This window comes from Talpa europaea (genome assembly GCF_964194135.1).
Source record: "Talpa europaea genome assembly, chromosome: 13".
Taxonomy (NCBI): domain Eukaryota; kingdom Metazoa; phylum Chordata; class Mammalia; order Eulipotyphla; family Talpidae; genus Talpa; species Talpa europaea.
In genome coordinates, this window is record NC_140080.1 from 4,289,014 (window position 1) to 4,311,557 (window position 22,544).

The 22,544-nt window shown below is 48.1% G+C and overlaps 1 protein-coding gene across 2 annotated transcripts in view; it reads left to right on the forward strand.

The window, feature by feature from the left end:
• The window catches only part of HADH (hydroxyacyl-CoA dehydrogenase), a gene marked incomplete at both ends in the record, with an annotated part of 40,038 nt that extends 18,426 nt beyond the window's left edge, over positions 1 to 21,612 (forward strand). The window contains 5 exons of one of the 2 annotated variants that reach the window (XM_084252348.1): positions 3,010 to 3,136; positions 6,533 to 6,622; positions 17,466 to 17,585; positions 20,551 to 20,686; positions 21,494 to 21,612. In XM_084252348.1, coding sequence (XP_084108474.1) covers positions 3,010 to 3,136; positions 6,533 to 6,622; positions 17,466 to 17,585; positions 20,551 to 20,686; positions 21,494 to 21,612 — 592 coding nt within the window. The remainder of the gene's footprint in view (positions 1 to 3,009; positions 3,137 to 6,532; positions 6,623 to 17,465; positions 17,586 to 20,550; positions 20,687 to 21,493) is intronic. The other variant, XM_084252349.1, reaches the window with a different exon arrangement.
• Between the last annotated feature and the right edge of the window lie 932 nt (positions 21,613 to 22,544).

Consider the following 22,544-nt stretch of genomic DNA (forward strand, 5'->3'; position numbering starts at 1 on the left):
GAAAGCCCCTCTGGCAGCCCCTGCCTGTTCCGAGCATCGTCTAAGCCTGGTGCTTGCAGTAGCGACAGCAAGGTGCTCTCCAGCCTCCCAGCGGGGCCTGCGCTGGGACTCTGCAGTGGGCCGCTGTGTTCTCGTGCACTGTACTTCTCAGCCCCTTTCCTCACATTCGCTGTTGGCTTTCAGCAGTCGCGGCGTAGTGGAGTCGGCTTTTCCTGTGGCCTAGCCATGCTGCACCCATCTCGGTTGGCATGAGCGTCAGAAGATCCTGTGACAAAGAAATCCTTAGGCAGCTACCAGTGACCTGTGACTAGTGGGGGGACACTCACATGGCAGCCTGCTACACAGAACTCGCAGAGCTTTCCAGCCTCTGTCTGGACAGACCCTGCCCCTGAGGAGGGGGCGACCCGTCCTCCTGTCACCTGTCACCAGGCTGATACCCTCATATTGGGTTCGGTCCCCACGTGCGTGGGCTCCACCTACATTTAGGGGCTATGGAAACACTGTGAGGGATGCAGGAGCCCTCCTGTGGGTTGTGGGTTCCCGAGTAGGAAGGGCTGTGGGGAAAGTCCCCTCCGACCTTGGACAGGTGTGAGGCTTTTCTGGCCCTTATGTTCCTCATGGACAACTGCAGTTGAGGAATTGGGGTACATAACATCTGGTTTCGCCAGTGGCAGCTGCACACAGGGTGGTTCAGGACTCGTCCTGTGCATGTGTCCCGAGTGCCTGCTGCGTCAGGTGCGCGCTCGGCGCTCTCCCCTAACCTCAGTGCAACAGGTGGCCTGTGACAGGCAGCTGCACCGTGGGTGGCTGGTTCTCCGGCCTGCCGCCCTCCTCCCGCACGTTCCAGGTTTCATGTTAGATCAGCCCATTACAGCCAGGGTTTTTGGCATATGCCTTGAAGCAGTCACACGTTGCTCCCCGGCGTGTCCTTAGCATCAGACGCACCGGCTGTAACCGCAGGTGTGCGGCGCTGGTTACCGTCTCGGTCTGTGTGATCCAGAACAAAGTGGCCTAACGTATCCCCGCCACTCAGCCACGTAGGGCTCTCCTGCCGCATTCTGCCATTGGATCCACAGGCAGGAGGTGAGGCTTTGCTGCCTGCGTTTCAGGGAGAAACACAAGATGGCCCAGAGTCGGATGTGTCCAGGAGAGGAGGGTGGACTTGTCTGTGCTGGGGGGTGAGCTGTGCGCCGGCTCAGCCAGCTCATGGTGCTGGTGTGGTATTGTGAGGAGCCCCCCATCCCTGGTTGGCTGGGAGGGGCTGTGCCGGAGAGCTGGGGGCCTGGATAGGGATGGTCAGTGCCCCTGGCTTCCCCTTTTTGTGGGTAGTTCTTAATGTCCCATGAGAAGGCTCCACATTCCGAGTGTAACTCTCCGCTAGTCTATCACCCTTTGTTTGTAAGAGGACCCTGGGGCCTGGGGCGGGAAGTTCCGGTTCCACACTTGTTTCATGGAGGATAGTGATAATTTACGTATTTTCCACCACTGACCAGAAAGCCAGAAAACTAGAATTCTCACACTTGAGGGCCTCCCCGGTGGCGCAGCGGTTGAGCGCTGGGTTGCGAAGCTGCCCGCAGCCTCTGCGGCGCCGGTTCGATCCCCGGCTGCTCCCCGGCCACCGGAGGAGGGTCCCGCATGGCGCGCAGACCTCTCCTGCCATCCGCTGCTCCCCTCAGCAGTGTACTTCGGTCCTTCTGCCTGCTCTGCTCCCCGCTCTGGTTCTGGTGAATCCTCTCACCCTCCCGCGCTTCTGACTGTACCCAGTGCTTGTATAAATAAATAAATAAATAAATCTTTAAAAAAAATTATTAAAAAAAAAAAAGAATTCTCACACTTGAAAACTTTCATATTTTTAAAAAGTAAAAGTCCCTCCGTCTCACCATCAAGTTGGCACACTTGGCATTTGCCCAAGGAAGGTGGTGGTGGCCACCCTGACCTCCCTTCTGCCCTGGAGCCACCCCCCCCCCCCCCCCGCCTGTCTTTACACCTCATGCTTCTCTGCGTTCTTTCCGAATGACTGGCTTCCTCTGCCCACTCGCTCTCCTTCCACCTGTCCCGTCTCAGTGCCCTAGTGTCATCTTGTTGCTGAGCAGGGATCTCCCCACCCTCATCAGCGTAGGCCCACCCCTTGGGCTATGCTAGGACCCACCTGTGGTTGAGTAGCTTTGGCTGCTTTGCGAGGTTTCTCCACAAGGTGGCGCTGCAGGAGAGCATAGAAGTCCTGCCTGTGGAAAAATTGGTGGGCCCAGCCTTTGACCCTGCTATTTACTGTGATCCTAAAAAGTAATTTTGCCTTAAGTCAGAATAGAGTTGTAATTATTACTGATTTTGTATTTATATACACAAGAAGATGGTGCTGCCTTTTTTGAGATGTTATGAGCAGAATGCCTTGAGCTACATTCATGATACACATGTGCCCCTTCTTCGCGGGACCTGCCTGTGTACCCTCCAACCTCTTCTGAACCATTTTCGTTTTCTTTTGTTTTCATTTTAATTCCAGTTCAATGGAAAAATAAGGCTTTCCACTTGAGAGGAAAGGCTCTTAGTTCCTGTGTATTACCAGAAGCTTCTTGTTGAGGATTCAGGTGTTTCTTTGCAGTTCCTTGTTTGCTGTGTGTCCGGGGTCCTTCCGGCATCCTTTCCTGGACTAGTTAGTCTCTGATCGCTGAGGCTTATTTTCTGTCTGAGGTTGTTGAAAAGTAGCTCATTCATCGTGAGTATTAACTAACACAATGGACAGGAGATACGTTGTTCCCTAAAATTAAGTTTGGTAAAGATTCAGTATGTCTTTGAAACAGGTAACTTAAATTAGTTAAATTAAAAATTTACAATTAAAATGAGCCAGGCCCCTTGCTTTCTGCCTCTGGTAGGACCGTGCATCTTCCCGGAATGTCTTCTGGGGTGGGGCCCTGGAGGTGGGCCGGGACATTTGCCCTGCCTCTGCCCGAGAGTGGTTCTGGCCATGTCCAAAGATGGGCTCGTCCTGACGTGCCTCACCTCTCTCTGCAGACACACCATTTTCGCCAGCAACACTTCCTCCCTGCAGATCACAAGCATCGCCAACGCCACCACCAGGCAGGACCGGTTTGCTGGGCTCCACTTCTTCAACCCTGTCCCCGTGATGAAGCTGGTCGAGGTCAGTGGGGGTCTGCTCGTGTGTGTCCACTTGTGGAGAGCTGCTGTATGCGTTGTCTGCTTGTCTGTGGTGTGTGCGCATCTACTGTGCCCACTGCCCGTCCCCGTCTGCATGTACTGTCTGCTCGCTCTGCCCACTCTCCATCTGCTTCTTCCCAGCCTGGCCCGCCTGGGCGCTTGCGTTTCTCTGCTCAGAGTCTGTCCTTGCAGCCCCGAGGGAAAAGAGCACCTGGGAGCTAGGAAGGCTGTACGGTGAGTCTCCCTGGCCCTGCGCTGACCAGTGATGTCCAGAATCAGGACGCTGTTGTTGACTTGTTTGTGTAGCTGTCGGGCATAAGGTGGTGAGGGCAGCGCTGGAGATCACTGCCTTGCGGACCCCAGAGAGGACAGCCCCACATGTTGTGTGGGAGAGGCCAGTTTGCTTCAGGCATTAAAGGGCTGTGATTAGACACTCTGGCAGGACTGTACCACTTTGCCACGTGTAACAGGGCCAAACTACCATCCCCAGCTGAGGCACATCTCCTGTGTGGTGAGATCAGAGCTTTTAAAGCAGCTCCCCACAACCTTGACCTCCTGGCCACAAAGCCACCATGTGGAGGGGCGTGGCCAGGGTCACTGCCTGGGCCTTCCTGTCCAGGCTGCTTCTGCTGGCTTGCTTGGAGTCTTGGGTAGTGGGGGATGGAGTCAAAGTAGGCAATTTGCACATGAACTGTGGCAACTTGCCTTTTACAGGGGGCTAATTACAGGGTCTGGGGAGCAGCCGCTATTAAAGTAGCATTTGTTGTGAGGCTAAGGAGTTATTGCCGTGCGAAGTGTGGGGGACGTGGAGCCAGGCTGTCCTCGGGACCAGGCCGCCTGGGAAGGTGTAAGGGAGCTGTGCTTTTGCTGTGGCTTCTCCCTCGTTACCCCTCAACCCTACCCCGGCACAAACATTAGCTTCTAATTTAAGGATGACAGTATTTCTCTACCGTTTTCTCAAAGTGACGCCCTGACACAAGAATCTTGCGAGTATCTGTTCTGCTCAGCTTGCCCCAGCTCCAAAGGTGTTGCTGAGGAAGTTGAGGAATGAAGGGCAGTACCTGGGGAGTAGAAGAAACAGCATTTACTCTTTTTTGTTTGTTTGTTTTTTTGTGGGACCCTCGCCGGCGGCTGGGTAACGAACCGGCGCTGCAGAGGCTGCGGGCATTTACTCTTATGCAGAAAGAGCAAAGAGGTAGACTGGAGCGTTCCACATTGCAGTACTCAAAGGACTAATTAATTTTTATAGTTACTGTATCATTCATATGTGTATTTTGGAGATAAAGACATTCTGTGTAGATTGCCTTAAAATTCTAATAATAGGGCCTCCCCGGTGGCGCAGCGGTTGAGCGCTGGGTTGCGAAGCTGCCCGTGGCCTCCGCGGTGCCGGTTCGATCCCCGGCTGCTCCCCGGCCACCGGAGGAGGGTCCCACATGGTGCGCAGACCTCTCCTGCCGCCCGCTGCTCCCCTCAGCAGTGGCCTTCGGTCCTTCTGCCTGCTCTGCTCCCCGCTCTGGCTCTGGTGAATTCTCTCACCCTCCCGCGCTTCTGACTGTACCCAGTGCATGTATAAAAAACAAACAAACAAACAAACAAACAAATAAATAAATAAATAAAACATGCCTTAAAAAAAATTCTAATAATATTTTTGACTGCTTTTATCTGATAATGTCCATCTTTGTCTTTGGTAACGTAGCATTGTTTGTTACAGCTACTGCTTAGCAACTGTTAGCATTTTCTAGAAAATGTCCTTTGAACTTGTTCTTCTCTGTTTACTTTTTTTCCTTTAACTTTAGGCCTTTGTGTTGATGGTGAGCCCCAAAGTGAGTTGTCTCACAAGTGAACAGTTCTCTTGGGACTGGGTTTCTGTGTGCACGCGCACTTGTGTGTGTGTGTGTGTGTGTGCGCTTTTTTTCCAGACTGTTGGGAAGCAACATATGCAAGTAAATATCTCATTGGCATCTGTGGAATGAATGAACAGGTGTGCTTACAGGTATGCATGCCTCCTATTAAAAAACCTTGGCTATCAACTCCTTTGAGAAAGTACTTTTCATATGCCACGGTTAGCAGCCTTTGTCCCAGCTCCATCTCTCTGGTCCTGAAGCGTTTCCTCTTCTGAGCAGCCGAGCTGTTTGCCTGGTGCCTGCAGAGCAGCTCGGCCCCCTCTCAAGCCCTCAGCCCCATCTCCGTGGTGCTTCCCGGTCTGCCCTCCTTCCCGAGTGTCGAGTGTCCTTACATGCCCCACCCCCTCGCTGGGATCCCATTAAGGCCCGCATGATGGTAATTCTCTCCATTTAGAGGGCACCTTTCATCCCTGCGCAGACAGCGCTCATTAAGCCCTCAGCCCTCTTACGGGGGTGGGGGGCGCTGTCAGCGTTCATTAGCCCCATTTCACAGAAGACGGATGAGGCGTGGAGGCTGATATGACTTGCCTTAGCGCATATAAAGGGTGTGATGTAGAAGCCAAGCCTGTTTGCGTTGACTCTTGTCGAAGATCCTAAGGGGCATTTAAATTACATATATTTATATATAATTTAAGTTTGTGTCCGCCTGGTCTCTTAATTTCCAAAATCTAATTCCTGACTGGTGAATGCCCCCAGTGTTGGCTGAGGGCTGACTGCCAACTGGGGTGCTTGGAGCTGGGACAGCAAGCCCACTCTACACTGACACCCCCAGGAACCCCAGGGGTAGCCACAGTCTTGCCGGGGTGGTCTCCTGTTGCTGGAAAGGAAAGCTGCCACTGTAGCCCAAGCCTGTCCTGAAGTGAGGGCTGCTGGCTTTGGGGTGCCAGTGAGGAGAGCGTGGGGGCTGGATGGGGAGACTCAGCTCAGAACCTGAGACCTTGTGACTCAGGGAGAGCCATTAACTTTCCTGGGTGCTTCTCTGTAGCCAGGGGAGTGGGCTGACCTGCGCACCCTCAGGTGGTGTTCACACCCCGCATACTGCCTCACCTTCCTGATGACGTCACAGCATCGGGGACACACCAGAGATCCTGGCATTTGCCAGTTGTGGATAGAGTGATTTAGTGTCACGTGAATGTGACGATACTGTCCAGGCCAGAGAGCCAGTGAATGGTGTGACGGGGACTCAGACTCTGTCTCTGTCAGGGACAGAGCCTTAATGCCCCCTCAGATGCATGGGTATATGCTGCCAGCCCTGATTTGGGGCATCTGTCATATGTACTGTCCTGGGGCATCTGTCATATGTACTGTCCTAAAGTGCACACTTGGCTGAGAGCCTTCCTCTGTCCCGACGAGCTGGGCCATGCCGCCTGTGCTGTGGCCTCTGTGCGTGCTTCATTGTGCTGTCCTCATGTGCTATTCTCACATTGTGCAGTCACTGCTCTCTGGTTCTGACCTGCTCTGCTTTGCGTTTGCAGGTCATCAAGACCCCCATGACCAGCCAGAAGACATTTGAGTCTGTGATGGACTTCACCAAGGCCCTGGGAAAGCATCCTGTGTCTTGCAAGGTTGCGCTTGGGAGGCTGTGGAGGGCTGATTCAGGACCAGGCCACTTCTGGGGTGTCCTGCTCATGTCAGGGGTGCCATGAGGGGCAAGATGGGCTTCCTTCCCGGTGCTCGAAAGCCAGCCCATGGCCCTGGCACTCCCTGACGTCAGGATGGAGCCTGGACCTCTTCTGAGAAGAGGTCCCACTTTGTCTGGGTCCTGGCTCTTGACCGTCATGGCTATTGGTCATAAATGGCTTGTGACCACTTCAGCTACAGCTTCTGTGGGGCCCCGGGGACCCCTGTATGTGGAACAGCCTAGTAGACACTGTGTCCCAAAGAGAACGCGGGGGCGTCATGTTTGGAACACAGGGCTGGTGCACAAGCACTAGCTCACAGGAGAGTCCTTGCTGCCGCAGCGTGACCTTGGCACAGGCAGGTAGGGAACCTGTATCCTCTAGGGGGCCCCCTGGGGCTTCCAGGGGCCTTTCTTGGTCAGTTACACTGGCTCTTAATGTGGCATGCAGACGGTTACAGCCACACCTAGAACATACCTGGAGTGTGTGCCTCAGGGCCCCTGGTCCGTGGGGTGGCCACTCACTGGTGCTGTCATGGGAAAGCTGCCCTCTAGCTCTGGCACTTATGAGCTGGGTAACCTTGGGCAAGTTACTCAGCCTCCCTGTGCCCACGTCTTCTACCTCACATGGAGGTAGTGGTAGTACCTGTGTCACGGGGTTCAACAAGAGGTGAGCTATTTCTTTTTTATTTCTTTTTAATTTTACATATTTTTTACGTCATTTTGCATTTTTACACAATGTATGCATTTTCATCATGGTTATAGTCCCCATATAATTCCCACCCCTCTTGTTTTCATCTTACTCCCCCTTGCCCCCCACCATAGTGTGTCTCTGGTTTATAGTTGCTTGTTGATTTTGATTTTTACTCTATTATAGTCTTTTTCCTGGTCCCTTATTTAGGTTTTCTAAACTCTTGCTATGAGTGAGACCATCTGGTATTTTTCTTTTTCTTTCTGGCTTATTTCACTGAGCATGATCCCTTCCAGGTCCATCCACATTGCTGCAAATTGCATGTTTATCTTTTTTGATTGCTGAGTAATATTCCATGGTGTATATGTACCACATCTTCTTGATCCATCATCTATTTTGGGGCATGTAGGTTGTTTCCAAAGCTTAGCTATTGTAAATAGTGCTGCTATAGACATAGGGGTGCAGGTGCTCTTTTGAATTAATGTTTCTGTGTCCCTTGGGTAAATAACCCAGGAGAGGGATTGCTGGATCATATGCCAGTTCCATCTTTAGCAGGTTGAGGAATCTCCACACAGCCCTCCATAGTGGTTGGACCAGTTTGCACTCCCACCAGCAGTGCAGGAGAGTTCCTTTTTCTCCACACCCTCGCCAACATTTGTTGTTGCTCGTTTTTTTAATATGTGCCATTCTCACTGGTGTAAGATGGTATCTCATGGTAGTTTTGATTTGCATTTCCCTGATGACAAGTGATGTTGAACATATTTTCATATGCCTGTTGGCCATTTGCATTTCCTCTTTGGAGAAGTTTCTTTTTAGCTCTTCTGCCCATTTTTTGACTGGATTATTTACTTTGTTTTTGTTGAGTCTCATCAGCTCTTTGTAGATTTTTGTGATCAGTCCTTTATCATTAGTGTTACATGCAAAATTGTTCTCCTAGTCAGTGGGGTGTCTCTTCGTTTTGGTTCCTGTCTCTTTTGCTGTGCAGAAACTCTTTAATTTGATGTAGTCCCTGTTTATCTTTGCCTTTGCTATCGCTGCTTTGGGTGATGTGTCTTTAAAGATGTTTTTGAGGTGCTTGTCACATAGTGTTTCGCCTATATTTCCTTCTACATATTTTATGGTTTCAGGTCTTATGTCTAGTTCCTTAATCCATTTTGAGTTGGTTTTTGTGCATGGTGTGAGGTAGTGGTCAAGCTTCATTCTTTTGCGTGTAGCGACCCAGTTTTCCCAGCACCATTTATTGAACAAACTGTCTTTGTTCCATTGCATATTCTTTGCTCCTTTGTCAAAGATTAGTTGACCATAAATCTGTGCGTTTATTTCTGGATTTTCTATTCAGTTCCATTGGTCCGTTTGTCTGTTCTTATACCAATACCATGCAATTTAGGTTATTTTGGCTTTGTAGTATAGTTTGAGGTCTGGGAGTGTGAAACCTCCATTCCCTTCTTTTTTTTTTAGGAGAGCTTTGGCTATTCAGGGGTTTTAGTGGCTCCATGTGAATTTTATAAATATTTGTTCTTTTTCTTTTTTTTTTTTTTTTTTTTTAACGATTACTTTTATTTTTTTTTTTTTATAAATTTTATTGTTATATTCCCCATACAATTGCAGCCCCCCATTCTGACCCCAATCCCTCCCCTCCCGCCCCCGCCCCCCTAAAAGTGTCTCTGGTTCATAGTTTTTTGTTGATTTTGATTTTCACTTTCTTATAGTTATTCATTTTCCTGGTCCCTTATTTAAGTTTTCTAGATTCCTGCTATGAGTGAGACCATCCGGTATTTTTCTTTTTCTTTTTGGCTTATTTCGCTGAGCATGATCCCTTCCAGCGCCATCCATGTTGCAGCAAATTGCATGTGTTTATCTTTTTTGAATGCTGAGTAATATTCCATGGTATATATGTACCACATCTTCTTGATCCAGTCATCTATTTTTGGGCATTTGGGTTGTTTCCAAAGCTTAGCTATTGTAAACAGTGCTGCTATAAACATAGGGGTGCAGGTGTTCTTTGGAATTGATGTTTCTGTGTCCTTTGGGTAAATACCTAGGAGTGGAATTGCTGGGTCATATGGAAGCTCTATGTTTAGTAGGTCCAGAAATCTCCACACAGCTTTCCACAGTGGTTGGACCAGTTTGCACTCCCACCAACAGTGCAGAAGAGTTCCTTTTTCTCCACACCCTCGCCAACATTTGTTGTTGCTAGTTTTTTTAATATGTGCCATTCTCACTGGTGTGAGATGGTATCTCATGGTAGTTTTGATTTGCATTTCCCTGATGACAAGTGATGTTGAACATTTTTTCATATGCCTGTTGGCCATTTGCATTTCCTCTTCAGAGAAGTTTCTTTTAAGCTCTTCTGCCCATTTTTTGACTGGATTATTTTCTTTGTTGTTGTTGAGTCTCATCAGCTCTTTGCAGATTTTTGTGATCAGTCCTTTATCATTAGTGTTGGGTGCAAAAATGTTCTCCCAGTTGGTGGGGTTTCTCTTTGTTTTTGTTATTGTCTCTTTTGCTGTGCAAAAGCTCTTTAATTTGATATAGTCCCAGCTGTTTATCTTTGCCTTCACTATCACTGCTTTGGGTGATGTGTCTGTAAAGATGTCTTTGATGTGCAAATCACGTAGTGTTTCGCCTATATTTCCTTCTATATATTTTATGGTTTCAGGTCTTATGTCTAGTTCTTTAATCCATTTTGAGTTGATTTTTGTGTATGGTGTGAGGTGGTGGTCAAGCTTCATTCTTTTGCATGTAGCGACCCAGTTTTCCCAGCACCATTTATTGAACAAACTTTCTTTGCTCCAATGCATAGTCTTTGCTCCTTTGTCAAAGATTAGTTGACCATAAATCTGTGGGTTTATTTCTGGATTTTCTATTCGATTCCATTGGTCTGTATGTCTGTTCTTGTTCCAATACCATGCAGTTATGATGATTATGGCTTTGTAGTATAGTTTGAAGTCTGGGAGTGTGATTCCTCCATTCCCTTCTTTTTTTTTCAGGAGAGCTTTGGCTATTCGGGGTTTTTTGTGATTCCATATGAATTTCATCAATAATTGTTCTATTTCTTTGAAGAATGACATTGAAATTTTGATTGGAATAGCATTGAATCTGTATATTGCTTTTGGAAGGATGGCCATTTTAATAATGTTTATTCTTCCAATCCATGAGCAGGGGATGTCTCTCCATTTCTTTGTGTCTTCTTCTATTTCTTTTAACAGTGTTTTATAGTTTTCTTTGTATAGGTCCTTTACTTCTTTTGTTAGATTTATTCCCAAATATTTGATTTTTTTTGTTTCAATAACAAAAGGGATGGTCTTTTTGATTTCTTCTTCTTCAGATTTATTGTTTGTGTATAGGAAGGCTACTGACTTTTGCGTGTTGATTTTGTATCCTGCCACTTTACTGAACTGATTGATGAGTTGAATTAGCTTTTCTGTGGAGTTTTTGGGGTTCTCTATGTATAATATCATATCGTCTGCAAATAGTGATAGTTTGACTTCTTCTTTTCCTATTTGGATTCCTTGGATGTCTTTCTCTTGTCTTATTGCCCTGGCTAGGACTTCCAGTATTATATTGAAAAGCAATGGTGAGAGTGGACATCCTTGTCTTGTTCCAGATCTTAATGGAATTGCTTTCAGCTTTTCACCATTGAGAATGATACTGGCTGTTGGCTTGTCATAGATGGCCTTTATGATGTTGAGGTATGTTCCTTGTATCCCAAGAATTTCAAGGGCTTTTATCATGAATGGGTGTTGCACTTTGTCGAAAGCTTTCTCAGCATCTATTGATATTATCATATGGTTTTTATATTTCTTTTTGTTGATGTGTTGGATAACGTTGATTGATTTTCGGATGTTAAACCATCCTTGTGCCCCTGGAATGAATCCAACTTGGTCGTGGTGAATTATCTTATGGATACATTGTTGGATTCTGATGGCTAAAATTTTATTGAGGATTTTTGCATCAGTGTTCATTAGGGAGATTGGCCTGTAGTTTTCCTTTTTTGTGTTGTCCTTGTTCGGTTTTGGTATTAGTGTAATGTTGGCTTCATAGAACGTGTTTGGTATTGTCCCTTCCTTCTCAATTTTTTGGAAGAGTTTGTGAAGGATAGGCACTAATTCGTCTCTGAATGTTTGGTAGAATTCATTTGTAAATCCATCAGGTCCTGGGCTTTTGTTTTTGGGGAGGTTTTTGATTACCATTTCAATTTCGCTAATTGTAATTGGTCTGTTTAGGTGTTCTATTTCTTCTTTATCTAGCTTTGGGTGATTGTAGAGTTGTAGGAATTTGTCCATCTCCTCTAGATTGTTAAACTTGTTTCCATATAACTGTTCATAGTAGTTACTGATTATTCTTTTGATTTCTGCTGTGTCCGTTGTGATTTCTCCTCTTTCATTGATGATCCTGTTTATTTGTGCTTTCTCCCTTTTTTCCTTTGTGAGCCTGGCTAGGGGTTTGTCTATTTTATTGATTTTTTCAAAGAACCAGCTCTTGGTTTCATTGATCTTTTGGATTGTTTTTTTAGTTTCAATTTCATTTATTTCTGCTTAGGTTTTTATTATTTCTTTTCTTCTACTGGTTTTGGGGTTTTTTTGTTGTTCTTTTTCTAGATCTTTGAGCTTCGAGATTAGGTTGTTTCTTTGCGTTCTTTCTTGTTTCTTGATGTGAGCTTCTATTGCTATATATTTTCCTCTTATTACTGCTTTTGCTGCATCCCATACATTTAGGATATTGGTGTCCTCCTTGTCGTTCAATTCAAAAAATTTTTTAATTTCTTCTTTGATCTCCTCATTAGTCCAATGGTCTTCCAGTAGTGTGGTTTTTAATCTCCATGAGGTAGGAAAGTTCCTTGCCTTCTTTTTATGGTTTATTTCTAGTTTGATGCCTTCATGGTCAGAAAAGATGGTTGATATGATTTCAATCTTGGTGTATCTGTTGATGTTTGTCTTGTGCCCCAGTATGTGATCGATCCTGGAGAATGATCCGTGTGCGCTTGAGAAAAATGTGTACTCCGTTTTTTTGGGGTTTAGTGTTCTATAGATGTCTGTTAAGCCCAATTGCTCTAGGTCTTTATTTAGAGCTTTGGTTTCTTTACTTATTTTTTGTCTTGTTGATCTATCCATTGTTGATAGTGGTGTGTTGAAGTCTCCCACTACGTATGTGTTTTCTCTGATGTCTGTTTTCAGAGAGGACAACAGTTGTCTGATATATTTTGGTGCTCCTTCGTTTGGTGAGTATATGTTAATGAGTGTTATTTCTTCTTGAAGTATTGTCCCCTTGATCATAATGTAGTGACCATTGGGGTCTCTTTTTATCTTTTTGAGTTTGAAATCTGTTTTATCTGATATAAGTATAGCTGTTCCTGCTTTCTTTTTTGGTCCATTTGCTTGTAGGATTGTTTTCCATCCTTTAACTTTGAGCCTATTTTTATCTTTTGTAGCTAAATGTGTTTCCTGGAGACAGCAAAAGGTTGGGTTTTGTTTCTTAATCCAGGCTGCAACTCTGTGTCTTTTTATTGAAGAGTTTAGTCCATTTACATTTAGAGTTAATATTGATATGTTAACATCTGTATTTGCCATTGTGTTTGTCTTTCCTTTGATTTTATTTATTTATTCTTTTAATAACTTTTTTTTTTTTTGGCCTTCTTTCATTGTTATTCGTCGCTCTGAGGTTCTGGCTTTAGGACTCCTTGTAGTATTTTTTGGAGTGGGGGTTTAGTTGCAATGAAATTCCGGAGTTTCTGTTTGTCTGGGAAGGTCCATATTCTTTCTTCAAAGAGGAAGGAGAGCTTTGCGGGATAGAGTATTCTTGGTTGGCATCTGTTTTCTTGGAGTCTGTTGACTATGTCCCTCCACTCTCTCCTTGCCCGTAGTGTTTCTTCGGAGAAGTCTGATGTCAGCCTGATTGGTTTTCCTTTGAATGTTATCTGTTTCTTCCCTCTTGCCAGCTTCATTATTTTTTCCTTGTCCTGGATTCTTGGGAGCTTTACTATTATGTGTCTTGCTGTATTTTTCCTTTCGTCGTGGAAGTTTGGTGTTCTTCTTGCTTCTTGTATATCAATTTTCAGCTCCTTCTTCACATTTGGGAAGTTCTCTTCAATTATCTCTTTGAATATTTTCTCTGTTCCTACATCTCTCTCCTCTCCTTCTGGTATTCCTATAACTCTTATATTTCCTTTCCTCATGGAGTCAGATAGTTCCCGAAGTCTTTCTTCGTTCTTTTTCCTTCGTACTTCTCTTTCCTTTTCTGTTTTGGTTCTTTTTATTTCTGTGTCTTCAAGATTACTTATTCGTTCTTCCATTTCATCTATTCTGCTTTCATTGCTTTTCCCAGAATTCTTTAGTTCTTCCATTAATTCTTTGATCTCCTGCATTTCTTTTACTTCCCTCTTTAGGGACTCAATTTCTTTCTTCTGACCGTTGTTTTCCCTCTCTAGGGACTCAATTGCATTCTTCTGATCGTTGATTATTTTTCCCTTATCATTGTTTTCCTTTATGACTTCTGTCAGTTTTTTAATCACGGCAATTTTAAATTCTCTTTCTGGAAGGCTCAGAAATTCTTCCAAGTTATTGTCGTTGCAATCTGGGGGCTGGCTTTCTTTTTGTGGTGTGCTTTTACTCTGGAGAGTTGCTAGGTTGCGTGTGGTTCTTCTCCTCCCTACTGTCTGTTTTCTAATTTGCCGTATGCGTTGGGACACTGTGTTGTTGGGACTTGCCGGCATCTTGGGTGGGCTTCTCTGTTCCCCTCTGGTTCTTCCAGGAGTCATCTGTCAGTTTTAAGCAGCCTTTACTGGAGAAAGGTCCCTGTTCTAAAATGCCGATGTGGGGACACACTCCCCTGTGCGCCTGGTCTGCCCCGGCGGTGGGTTCCTGCTCCCCTCTGGGCTTGGACTGCAGGCCAGAGGGGGTCTGGCGTGGGCGAACTTCCCCCGCTCACCTCTGGCTCCTGAGGAAGCCTTCTGCCGGTAGTCTTTACTGAAGAAATGTCCCTGTTCTAAAATGGTGATGTGGGACACACTCCCTGCGCTTCTGGTCTCAGGCACACTCTTCTGCGCACCTGGTCTGCCCCGGCTGTGGGTGCTCGCTCTCCCTGTGGGCTCAGACTACTTGTTCAGAAGGGGCCCGGTGTGGGCTAACTCCCCAGCTGGCCACTAGCTCCTTCAGTAGCCTGTGCTGGGGTCAAGTCGCTAGGTGGCACCAGAGATCTCTCCTAGAGCCCTTGGGGAGCTGATTTTCCACCCCGCGGGACAGGGAGCAGAGCGGGGATGGTAGGGTACACCTCAACGGCTTTGGGGTGCTGTGTCTGCCTTGTGCCCCACCGTCGTGGGGAACCCACGCCCCTAATTTCGTGCCCCGGGTCTCAGTTCCAAAGCCCTCAGTTCCAGGACGCGGGCTGTAGCCCCGATCAGTGGCGCGGGAATGGCGCCTTTTGAATCCCGCTCCCCTGCCTGGGCGCCTTGTTCCTGCTCACTGAGGGAGGGCCTCCGCCCGGGTCTCAGTTCCAAAGCCCTCAGTTCCAGGACGCGGGCTGTAGCCCAGATCAGGGGCGCGGGAATGGCGCCTTTTGAATCCCGCTCCCCTGCCTGGGCACCTTGTTCCTGTTCACTCAGGGAGGGCCTCCGACGTCTCCCCGCAAGCCTAGGTCGCAGGCGCAGGGGCCTGGGCAGCTGCAATCCGAGCGCCGCTTTCGCGCAAGCTTACCGGGCGGCGGGGGCTGTGTGCTGGTGCTGGTCTCCTCCTGGGGGGCGGGGCTCTCTTTAATGGCGCCTGGAGCTCACCTCCGCGGCGGATCCTGCAGGGTTCGCCTCAGCTCCCGTTCACGGGGTGTGGTGGCTGAAATAGTTCCTTTCCACTCACAGTCCCGCTTGCTGCGTCCGTTTTTCTTGTTGGGCGTTTTGGTTTGTTGTTTCCCTCGTCTCTGCCGGTCGGAGAGTGCCGCCTCTGTGGGCGGGGGAGGGGAGCAGGGTTCTGCGCTTCCCTCCCTTCTCGTCCTCTTTTATGGCCACTTTCTTCTTCGGGCAGTTTGCTGGAGTCGTCCGTTTATCTTCCGTGTCCCAGTTCTCACTGGGACCTGCCGCTTTTCCTCCCTATTAACTTTTTTTAATGGGAGATCTTACTCGCAGCGTCTCCTCGCCGCCATGTTGCTCCGCCCCTATATTTGTTCTTTTTCTTTGAAGACTGTCATTGAAATTTTTATTGGAATGGCATTGAATCTGTAGATTGCTTTTGGTAGGATGGCCATTTTGGTAATGTTTATTCTTCCAATCCATGAGCAGGGGATGTCTTTCCATTTCTTTGCGTCTTCTATTTCTTTTAACAGTGTTTTATAGTTTTCTTTGTATTGGTTCTTTACTTCTTTTGTTAGGTTTATTCCCAAGTTTTTTTTTCAGTAATAAAAGGGATGGTTTTCTTGATTTCTTCTTTTTCAGATTTATTGTTTGTGTATAGGAAGGCTACTGATTTTTGTGTGTTGATTTTGTATCCTGCTACTTTACTAAACTGATTGGTTAGTTGGATTAGTTTTTCTGTGGAGTTTTTGGGGTTCTCTATGTATATTATCATATCATCTGCAAATAGTGATAGTTTAACTTCTTCCTTCCCTATTTGGATTCCTTGCATGTCTTTCTCTTGTTTTATTGCTCTGGCTAGGAAGAAGTAAGCTATTTCTAAAGTTCTAGAACAGTACCTGGCACATGGTAAGTAAAGTGGAGTTAATATTAAGTTTGAAAAAGGTAAGGCAAAAAATTACACAAAAAATTACATGGCTTTAGCAAAGGACGGAGTCTGTTCATATCCACCAGTATTATGGGAGCCTCTGTCTCTGCATCCCTAACAGTACTGAGTGTTCTTATAATGGGGAAAAACCTGCATCAGTACTGTCATTGGCAAAATGCTGTCGTTCTAATGATTATTCTTTCAGTGCCAGTGAATATCAAGTGTTTGCTGAGTTTCACACTGTTTTCCTCATTCCAAGCTTTTTATGGGAGCTGATATTCTCTGCCTACACGCTGTGTCTCACCCCTGTACCACATGCGCTGCTCCTGTGAACTTGGGCACCTTGTCCTTTGTTCCTGTGAGAAACTCCTTTGAAGCTGAGAAGCTCTTTCGCCCTCACTATAAAATCAGCATTGTTTCCTTAGCATAGTCTTGGTCAAACTGAAGCAGCTCTTGTGTGTGTCTGTCCTATGGAGGCAGGGGAGGGGCATTTCAGCTTGTCCAGAGTTCAGGGGGCCAGGTCAAAGCCCGTGAGGGTCAGCTCTCTGACCTCTGATGATGGCAGTGATGCAGGTATGAGGGATGCAGCACCTGTCTGTACAAGGCAGGAGCACGGGGCCCAGGGCTAGCTAGCGTGGGGGTTCAGCCTGCAGCAGGTTACAGTCTATTGATGAGAGGCCCCTAGTTCCTGAGTGGAATGATGTTACATGACTGCCACCCCCAAAATGGCCAACTTGGATAACTCCACAGCACCCCCAACCCCACCCCCAAATAGAAGGGGAGATGGAGTCCAGATCCCATACTAGGCCCTCCACGAGGATCCACTCTCTGGGTGGTGTCTGTGCAAGGCCAGCGTCCATCAGGGTCCCTGGCTGCTGGCCCGTTGGTCCTGCTCCCCTTCCCAACCCGTACCTACCCTGTCCTGGGAGTGAGGAAATCCTGAGGAGCATGAGAAGGGTCGCAGCAAACCGGGGAGGTTGCGCTCTCTTGAGGGTTGTTGGTTCCTGAAAGGGAGGTGGGAGGAATGAGGAGAATGGGCTCCTGCTGGGGACTGGGTGAGGAGCCTGGGCTCCATGTAGCAGCCAGAAGGTACTGGAATGGGGCCCACTGTGCCACCCCGAGGCCAATCCCTTCCCGTGACACCACTACCTTGATATGTCTTTAATTCAGGATGCCGCCCTGAGGACACTGAGTTTGATTTTTTTGTTGAAGTCCTATAATTGCTGGATGAGCCAGCATCGCCGTGCAGGAGGGCGATGAGGCTGTGCAGGAACTCTAAACAAATTTTGAAAATGCATCGCTTGATGACAGAGAGTAGCATAGCCTTGTCATGTAGTGCAGACAGGAGAAATTCAGTGAAACTTGGCCTGCTTCTGTGTTTCTCTCTCAAACAGGATACTCCTGGGTTTATCGTGAACCGTCTGCTGGTGCCGTACCTCATGGAGGCCATCAGGCTGTACGAGCGAGGTAGGAGCCCAAGCTTGGCCCACAGCTTCACCCAGCTCAGGAACAGCGTTGCAGCTCAGAGAGGGTATGTCCTGGGTCCCGTGAGGCCTCCGGGCCCGGACCCTGGGAACCCACTTCCCACAGGCCAGCCAGAGCGATGGCATGGGCATCAATTTATATCGTGGGTCCCATTACAATAACAGTAATGGAGAAATCATGGGCTAAGGAACCTTTAAAGTTCCTTAGGGTTGTGTGACGTGTGAGCAAGACCTTCCTCACACCCCTTTCGGCCTTACTGGGTAACAAGGAGGTGCCATGTTTTTCACCGTAAGAATGGTCTAGAATGTTCTCCTCAATATTTGTTGGTCAACAAAGTGCTTTCCCCTTTTGTGGAAACATACGACCCAGCACCTGCAACGAGACCTTGGGTCATGAAAAAGGTGGGTCTGCCTTTCCGTCTGCCTTCCCGGCCCCTGTTCTGTGAGGGTCGCCATGGGCCACCCCACAGGCGCATGGGCCTCCCGAGGACAGGGTGAGCACCTGGCCTGCTTGTTCCAGTTACTCCTTGCTCAAGTGCTCGCTCCCGATGCTGTTGTTTTAGAAACAGCACGTTTCTCCCCGCTCCTCCCCGGAGATGAAAGCACATTTGCCTTCTCACAATCTGCTTTAAATATGAAAGCGTCTCTGTGGTCTATGGAGGCATTGGCCTTACTGTGGCTCCAAGAGCAAACCGGCACTTCTGTGTTTATCTGTCAACAAATATGCCTAGTTACACCTCCCAGGAGGGGAAGTGTCTCCCCGACCTTGAAAGGCAGGTTGTTTTGGTGTGATGTTCGGGACAGAGCACGAGGTGATCGCTCTTCCCCCGAATCAGCCGCTTGGCTCTGTTTTCCCACATGCCCTGTATCTGACCGTGAGCTGAGGGCGCTTTGCGCTTGCTCCCCCATGACCAGGGTCCCTCACTGCGCTCAGCAGGCACCCAGGGCTGTGGCCCCGCAGGCGCGCTGCGCTCTGACCCGTGTCTCCCCTTCTCCCTCCTCGGGCCTGCGCAGAGCTGGGGCTCGTTCTCTGGACTTGGGTGCTCCTGGCACTTGGCACAGAGCCAGTTTCTTCTGTTCTCTGTGTCTGTGGCTATCTCACCCCACCCCACCAGAGTACTGGTACAGCACAGGGGGTTAGGCCATGCTGGGGCTACAGGCTGCCTGGTGCAGCTGGGGTACGTCCCACAGAGACAGACAGGAGGGTGCTGGGGAGCAGGGAGCAGCAGGTCAGGCCAAGAAGCTTTCCTTCATGTCTAGCCAATGGGGCTTTTACTCCCAGGCCAAAGTGGGGTTCCGTGCATGTGCCCTCCTCTCTGGAGAGGGTGTTGGCTCCTCAAGGATGTGTTCCCCTAAAGAAGGGTAGGGATGATATGGGTGAGATGCCACCCCAGTGACCCCCATTTGGACACTGGCCTCTGTTTTCTCTCTCCCGTTGCTTCTTCAGCTCTGAATGACTCAACAGAAATTTTAGTTGTGTAGACTATGGAAGTATTTACATTTTTTTCATATTATTTCTTCATACTAATTTTTGAAACCCAGGGGTCCTCAAGGGCGCTCTGAATCTGCAGTTACAGCCTTGCCTCTAAGGCCACTGTCTGTCCTTGGCCGTCTGTGGCTAGAGGAGCTGAGGCGAGCGGGAGCCATTGTGCTGCGTCCCTTAGCAGAGGAAGCCATGGATATGTGAGACTGTGAACACCACTGGAGGGAACGGACTGCTCCTGACCTTGAGTCCTGAGTCTGTCTGAGCATAGACGCCACTCATCAGCTGCCAAGCTGTCCTCTCCCTGGTGGTGCTGGGGTCTTCCTGGGCCTGCCGCGCTGGCTCTGCGGGCAGTCCTGGCTGTTCAGATGCCCTCCTGTCACCGCAGTGCTCGTGTGCTGGTCCCGCTTGTCCTTGCCTCCTTCCAGTCTCTGGTGTTCGCAGTGTCAGATGAAAACAAAAGTGAGTGGAAGAGTTAGGCTGCCTGGACAGTCCAGGTCTAGGTCATTTTTGCTCTTTGGTTTCCTGCTGCTTGAAACTCTGCTGCCAGGTCTTCTGGGTGAGCAGTCGGTGAAGCACCAGTAACGTCAGCTGGAAAAACCAGTTGGGATTTTAATGCCTGGATCGCCTTGAAGTCCTTGGGCCTGTCTCTGGTACCGCATGTGTTTGTTTTTTGTTTTTTTGGTTTTTTTTTTGTAAAAAACATTCAAGTGGTTAATGTCATACATGCCTAAAATCTTAAATGTTTAGGTATGAAATTCTCTCAGTATCTTAACATTTTCTCCTTTTATGTAGCTTTGCATGAGTTACCTTTTCTTTATATTTTAGAACAAAATTCTACAGAGAGCCCCTTAATACAGAATGTCCCAGTTCTGAGAATAGGAACAGGCTGCTGTCTGTTAAGAACTTTCCTGGGCCTGCAACAATGTGTTAAGGGTAAAATTCGAAGGAAAAAGAAAATCAGCTCTTGTCTTCATCCACCTGAGACACTTTCAGATTCGCACTACAGTTCTGAAATCAGGGTTTAGCTTTTCTTTAAGCATCTGGTCTGAAAGGTTCACATGAATGTGATTTGCTGGGAATATTCATTGTTATAAAATCAAGAAAACCAGAAAGGAAGAATGTACATGTAATACCTGCAGCATATACAAAAACATAAAGCTTTGTTCTTTTATTAAAAACAATCAGAAAACCCCCATGTTTATTAAAAAGTAAGCTGTAGTTTTACATGCTGTTCTAGTAACTTCCTCCAGTTGGGAGGCCCCAGCCTGCTATAAGGTCAGTGATGCATCCAGGAGCAAAGAGCAGACTCACGCACAGAGTAGCTTGGTGGGACAGGTCCTAACATTGTGTGGCCTGTCCGGCACCAGGTCCCTCTCAGATGCGAGCTCGCCCGTGTGGGAAGTAGTATGGCTCCAGATGCGTTCTGATTGTGCCAACTTGTGAAAATCCAGTAATTCTGGGACTGGCCGCATGACAAGGAGAATTTAGGGAAATTAAGTGGTGACCCAGCGCTGCCCATTCTCCACAGGTGACGCGTCCAAGGAGGACATTGACACTGCCATGAAGCTGGGAGCCAGCTACCCCATTGGCCCCTTTGAACTTATTGACTACGTTGGACTGGACACCACCAAGTTCATCATGGACGGTAGGATTGGAATTCTCTGTCTTCTGCCTTTAATGGAGTGGAGGCCGTCTCTCTCACTTACCAAGTGCAATGCCTTTGTAAGCAGAAATGAGCAGGGATTTCGGGGGGCCATGCCCAGGCCTACCCCACCAGCGAAAGCTTCGCACTAATAGGTGACAGAAGGGAACACATGCCCATCTCATGTCTCTTCAAGGGTAACCTTTTTTTTTTAACTTTACATGTTGAAGTGAGTAGAGTCCTGGGAAAGAACAAAGTCAGCATGTGCATCGATCGTTCTGTGTACCGTGACCACAGCCCAGTGTCAAAAGCAGCAGTTGACACTGGTCTACTGTCGTGTTATCTTAGGCTGATTTGTGTAGCCTCCACCACAGTCAGGACACACTACCAAGTAGAGAGATGGTATCCACTTGGCTGCAGTGCCTGCAGAGACAGGGTCAGAGTGATCGCTAAGCCTGGATGACCGGCTGAATGTAGAGTATGCCCTGATGGCCCACAGAGAACGCTTTTGTATCTGGAAGGAGCAAGGTTTCTGGTTGAAAGATGCAAAACCCTGTGGTAGTGAAATCAGAGTTTTCACACGTTCTGCAAGTTGTTTACCCAGCCGATGACTGGGTTCTGTTTGAGCCCTTGGAGCTTGGCATCCGCCATTGCCCGGAAGGGCTTGATGAACAGTGGGTTGGTGGTGCCACCACAGCTGCCCCGTCCTTGTGGTCACTCCCGAAGGCCTCTCGCTCCCATGCTCTGTCCACAGCCTTGCCTCCCAGCACACCCTGCACCCCCCATTAGCACTCTCCCTGCTCTCCACAGGTTGGCATGAAATGGATTCCAAGAACCCCTTGTTTCAGCCCAGCCCATCCTTGAATAAGCTGGTAGCAGAGAAGAAGTTGGGCAAGAAAAGTGGAGAAGGCTTCTATAAGTACAAGTGACGCAGCAGCGGGCCGGGCAGAGCCTGCCAGGAGGTACCACCAGCTCCCCCAAGTGCCGGACGCCAGTGCTCACACTGCAGCCCTTCCACATGCTTTTGTAATCTATGCGAATTATCTACACTAGGTACAGTAGTAGCAGACTCCTCCATTGAGAACTAACTCCCTTTTTTAAGTCTACTTGTTTCTGTGTATTTTCTAAAAGGCTTTACACCCTGGGTGCCTTGGAGCAAACGTTTGAACCGAGTCATTTCCTTAAAGAATGGCTCGGGTGCATTCCCTGGTGAAGGGGAACGCCCCTCCTCCGGGAGTGAGCCATGTCCTCAGCGCCACGCGTGCCACAGCCGTCCACTCACGCCTGGGGGCTGCGGCTCTCCCCTACCTCTGCCCGAGGAGCGCCATCTCCCTGCAGCTTCAGGCCTCGCTGACAGCCTGGGCCGAGGTCAGGTGTCATGTGTTTACTCATCTGGACACCCTGCCACCTGGGGGCAGAGTCTGTGTGGGCCTGGTGTGCAGGGCACAGTCGAGTCTGCAGTCTGAATGATCACTGTCTCTCGTCTTCATGAGAAATCTTTGCTGTGAACTGCCTACAAGAGTTGACTCTAATGACATGTAGTCTTTCAATCTGTGAAAATTTGAATTGAAATAAACAAATGCAATAAACAAATTTTAAACCATCGTGTGCTCAGATGCTTGCCAAGGAGCAGGTCTCCTGGTGTCCTTGGCAGTGGGTGTGGCCCGTGGCCTGGTGGGCAGGGCCTGTGGGAGCCAGCACGTGTGTGTTCTGGCCCAGTCGTCTCTGTCTCTCCACGTTTCTTACCAGGAAAGCGATACTCAGGGCACAGAAAACAGCTTTTAAGGCACATCTGTTTCTTCTTTGCCAACAAAGAGAAATAGTGTAATATAAACTTCTTTTAATCATTGGCTTGAGAAAA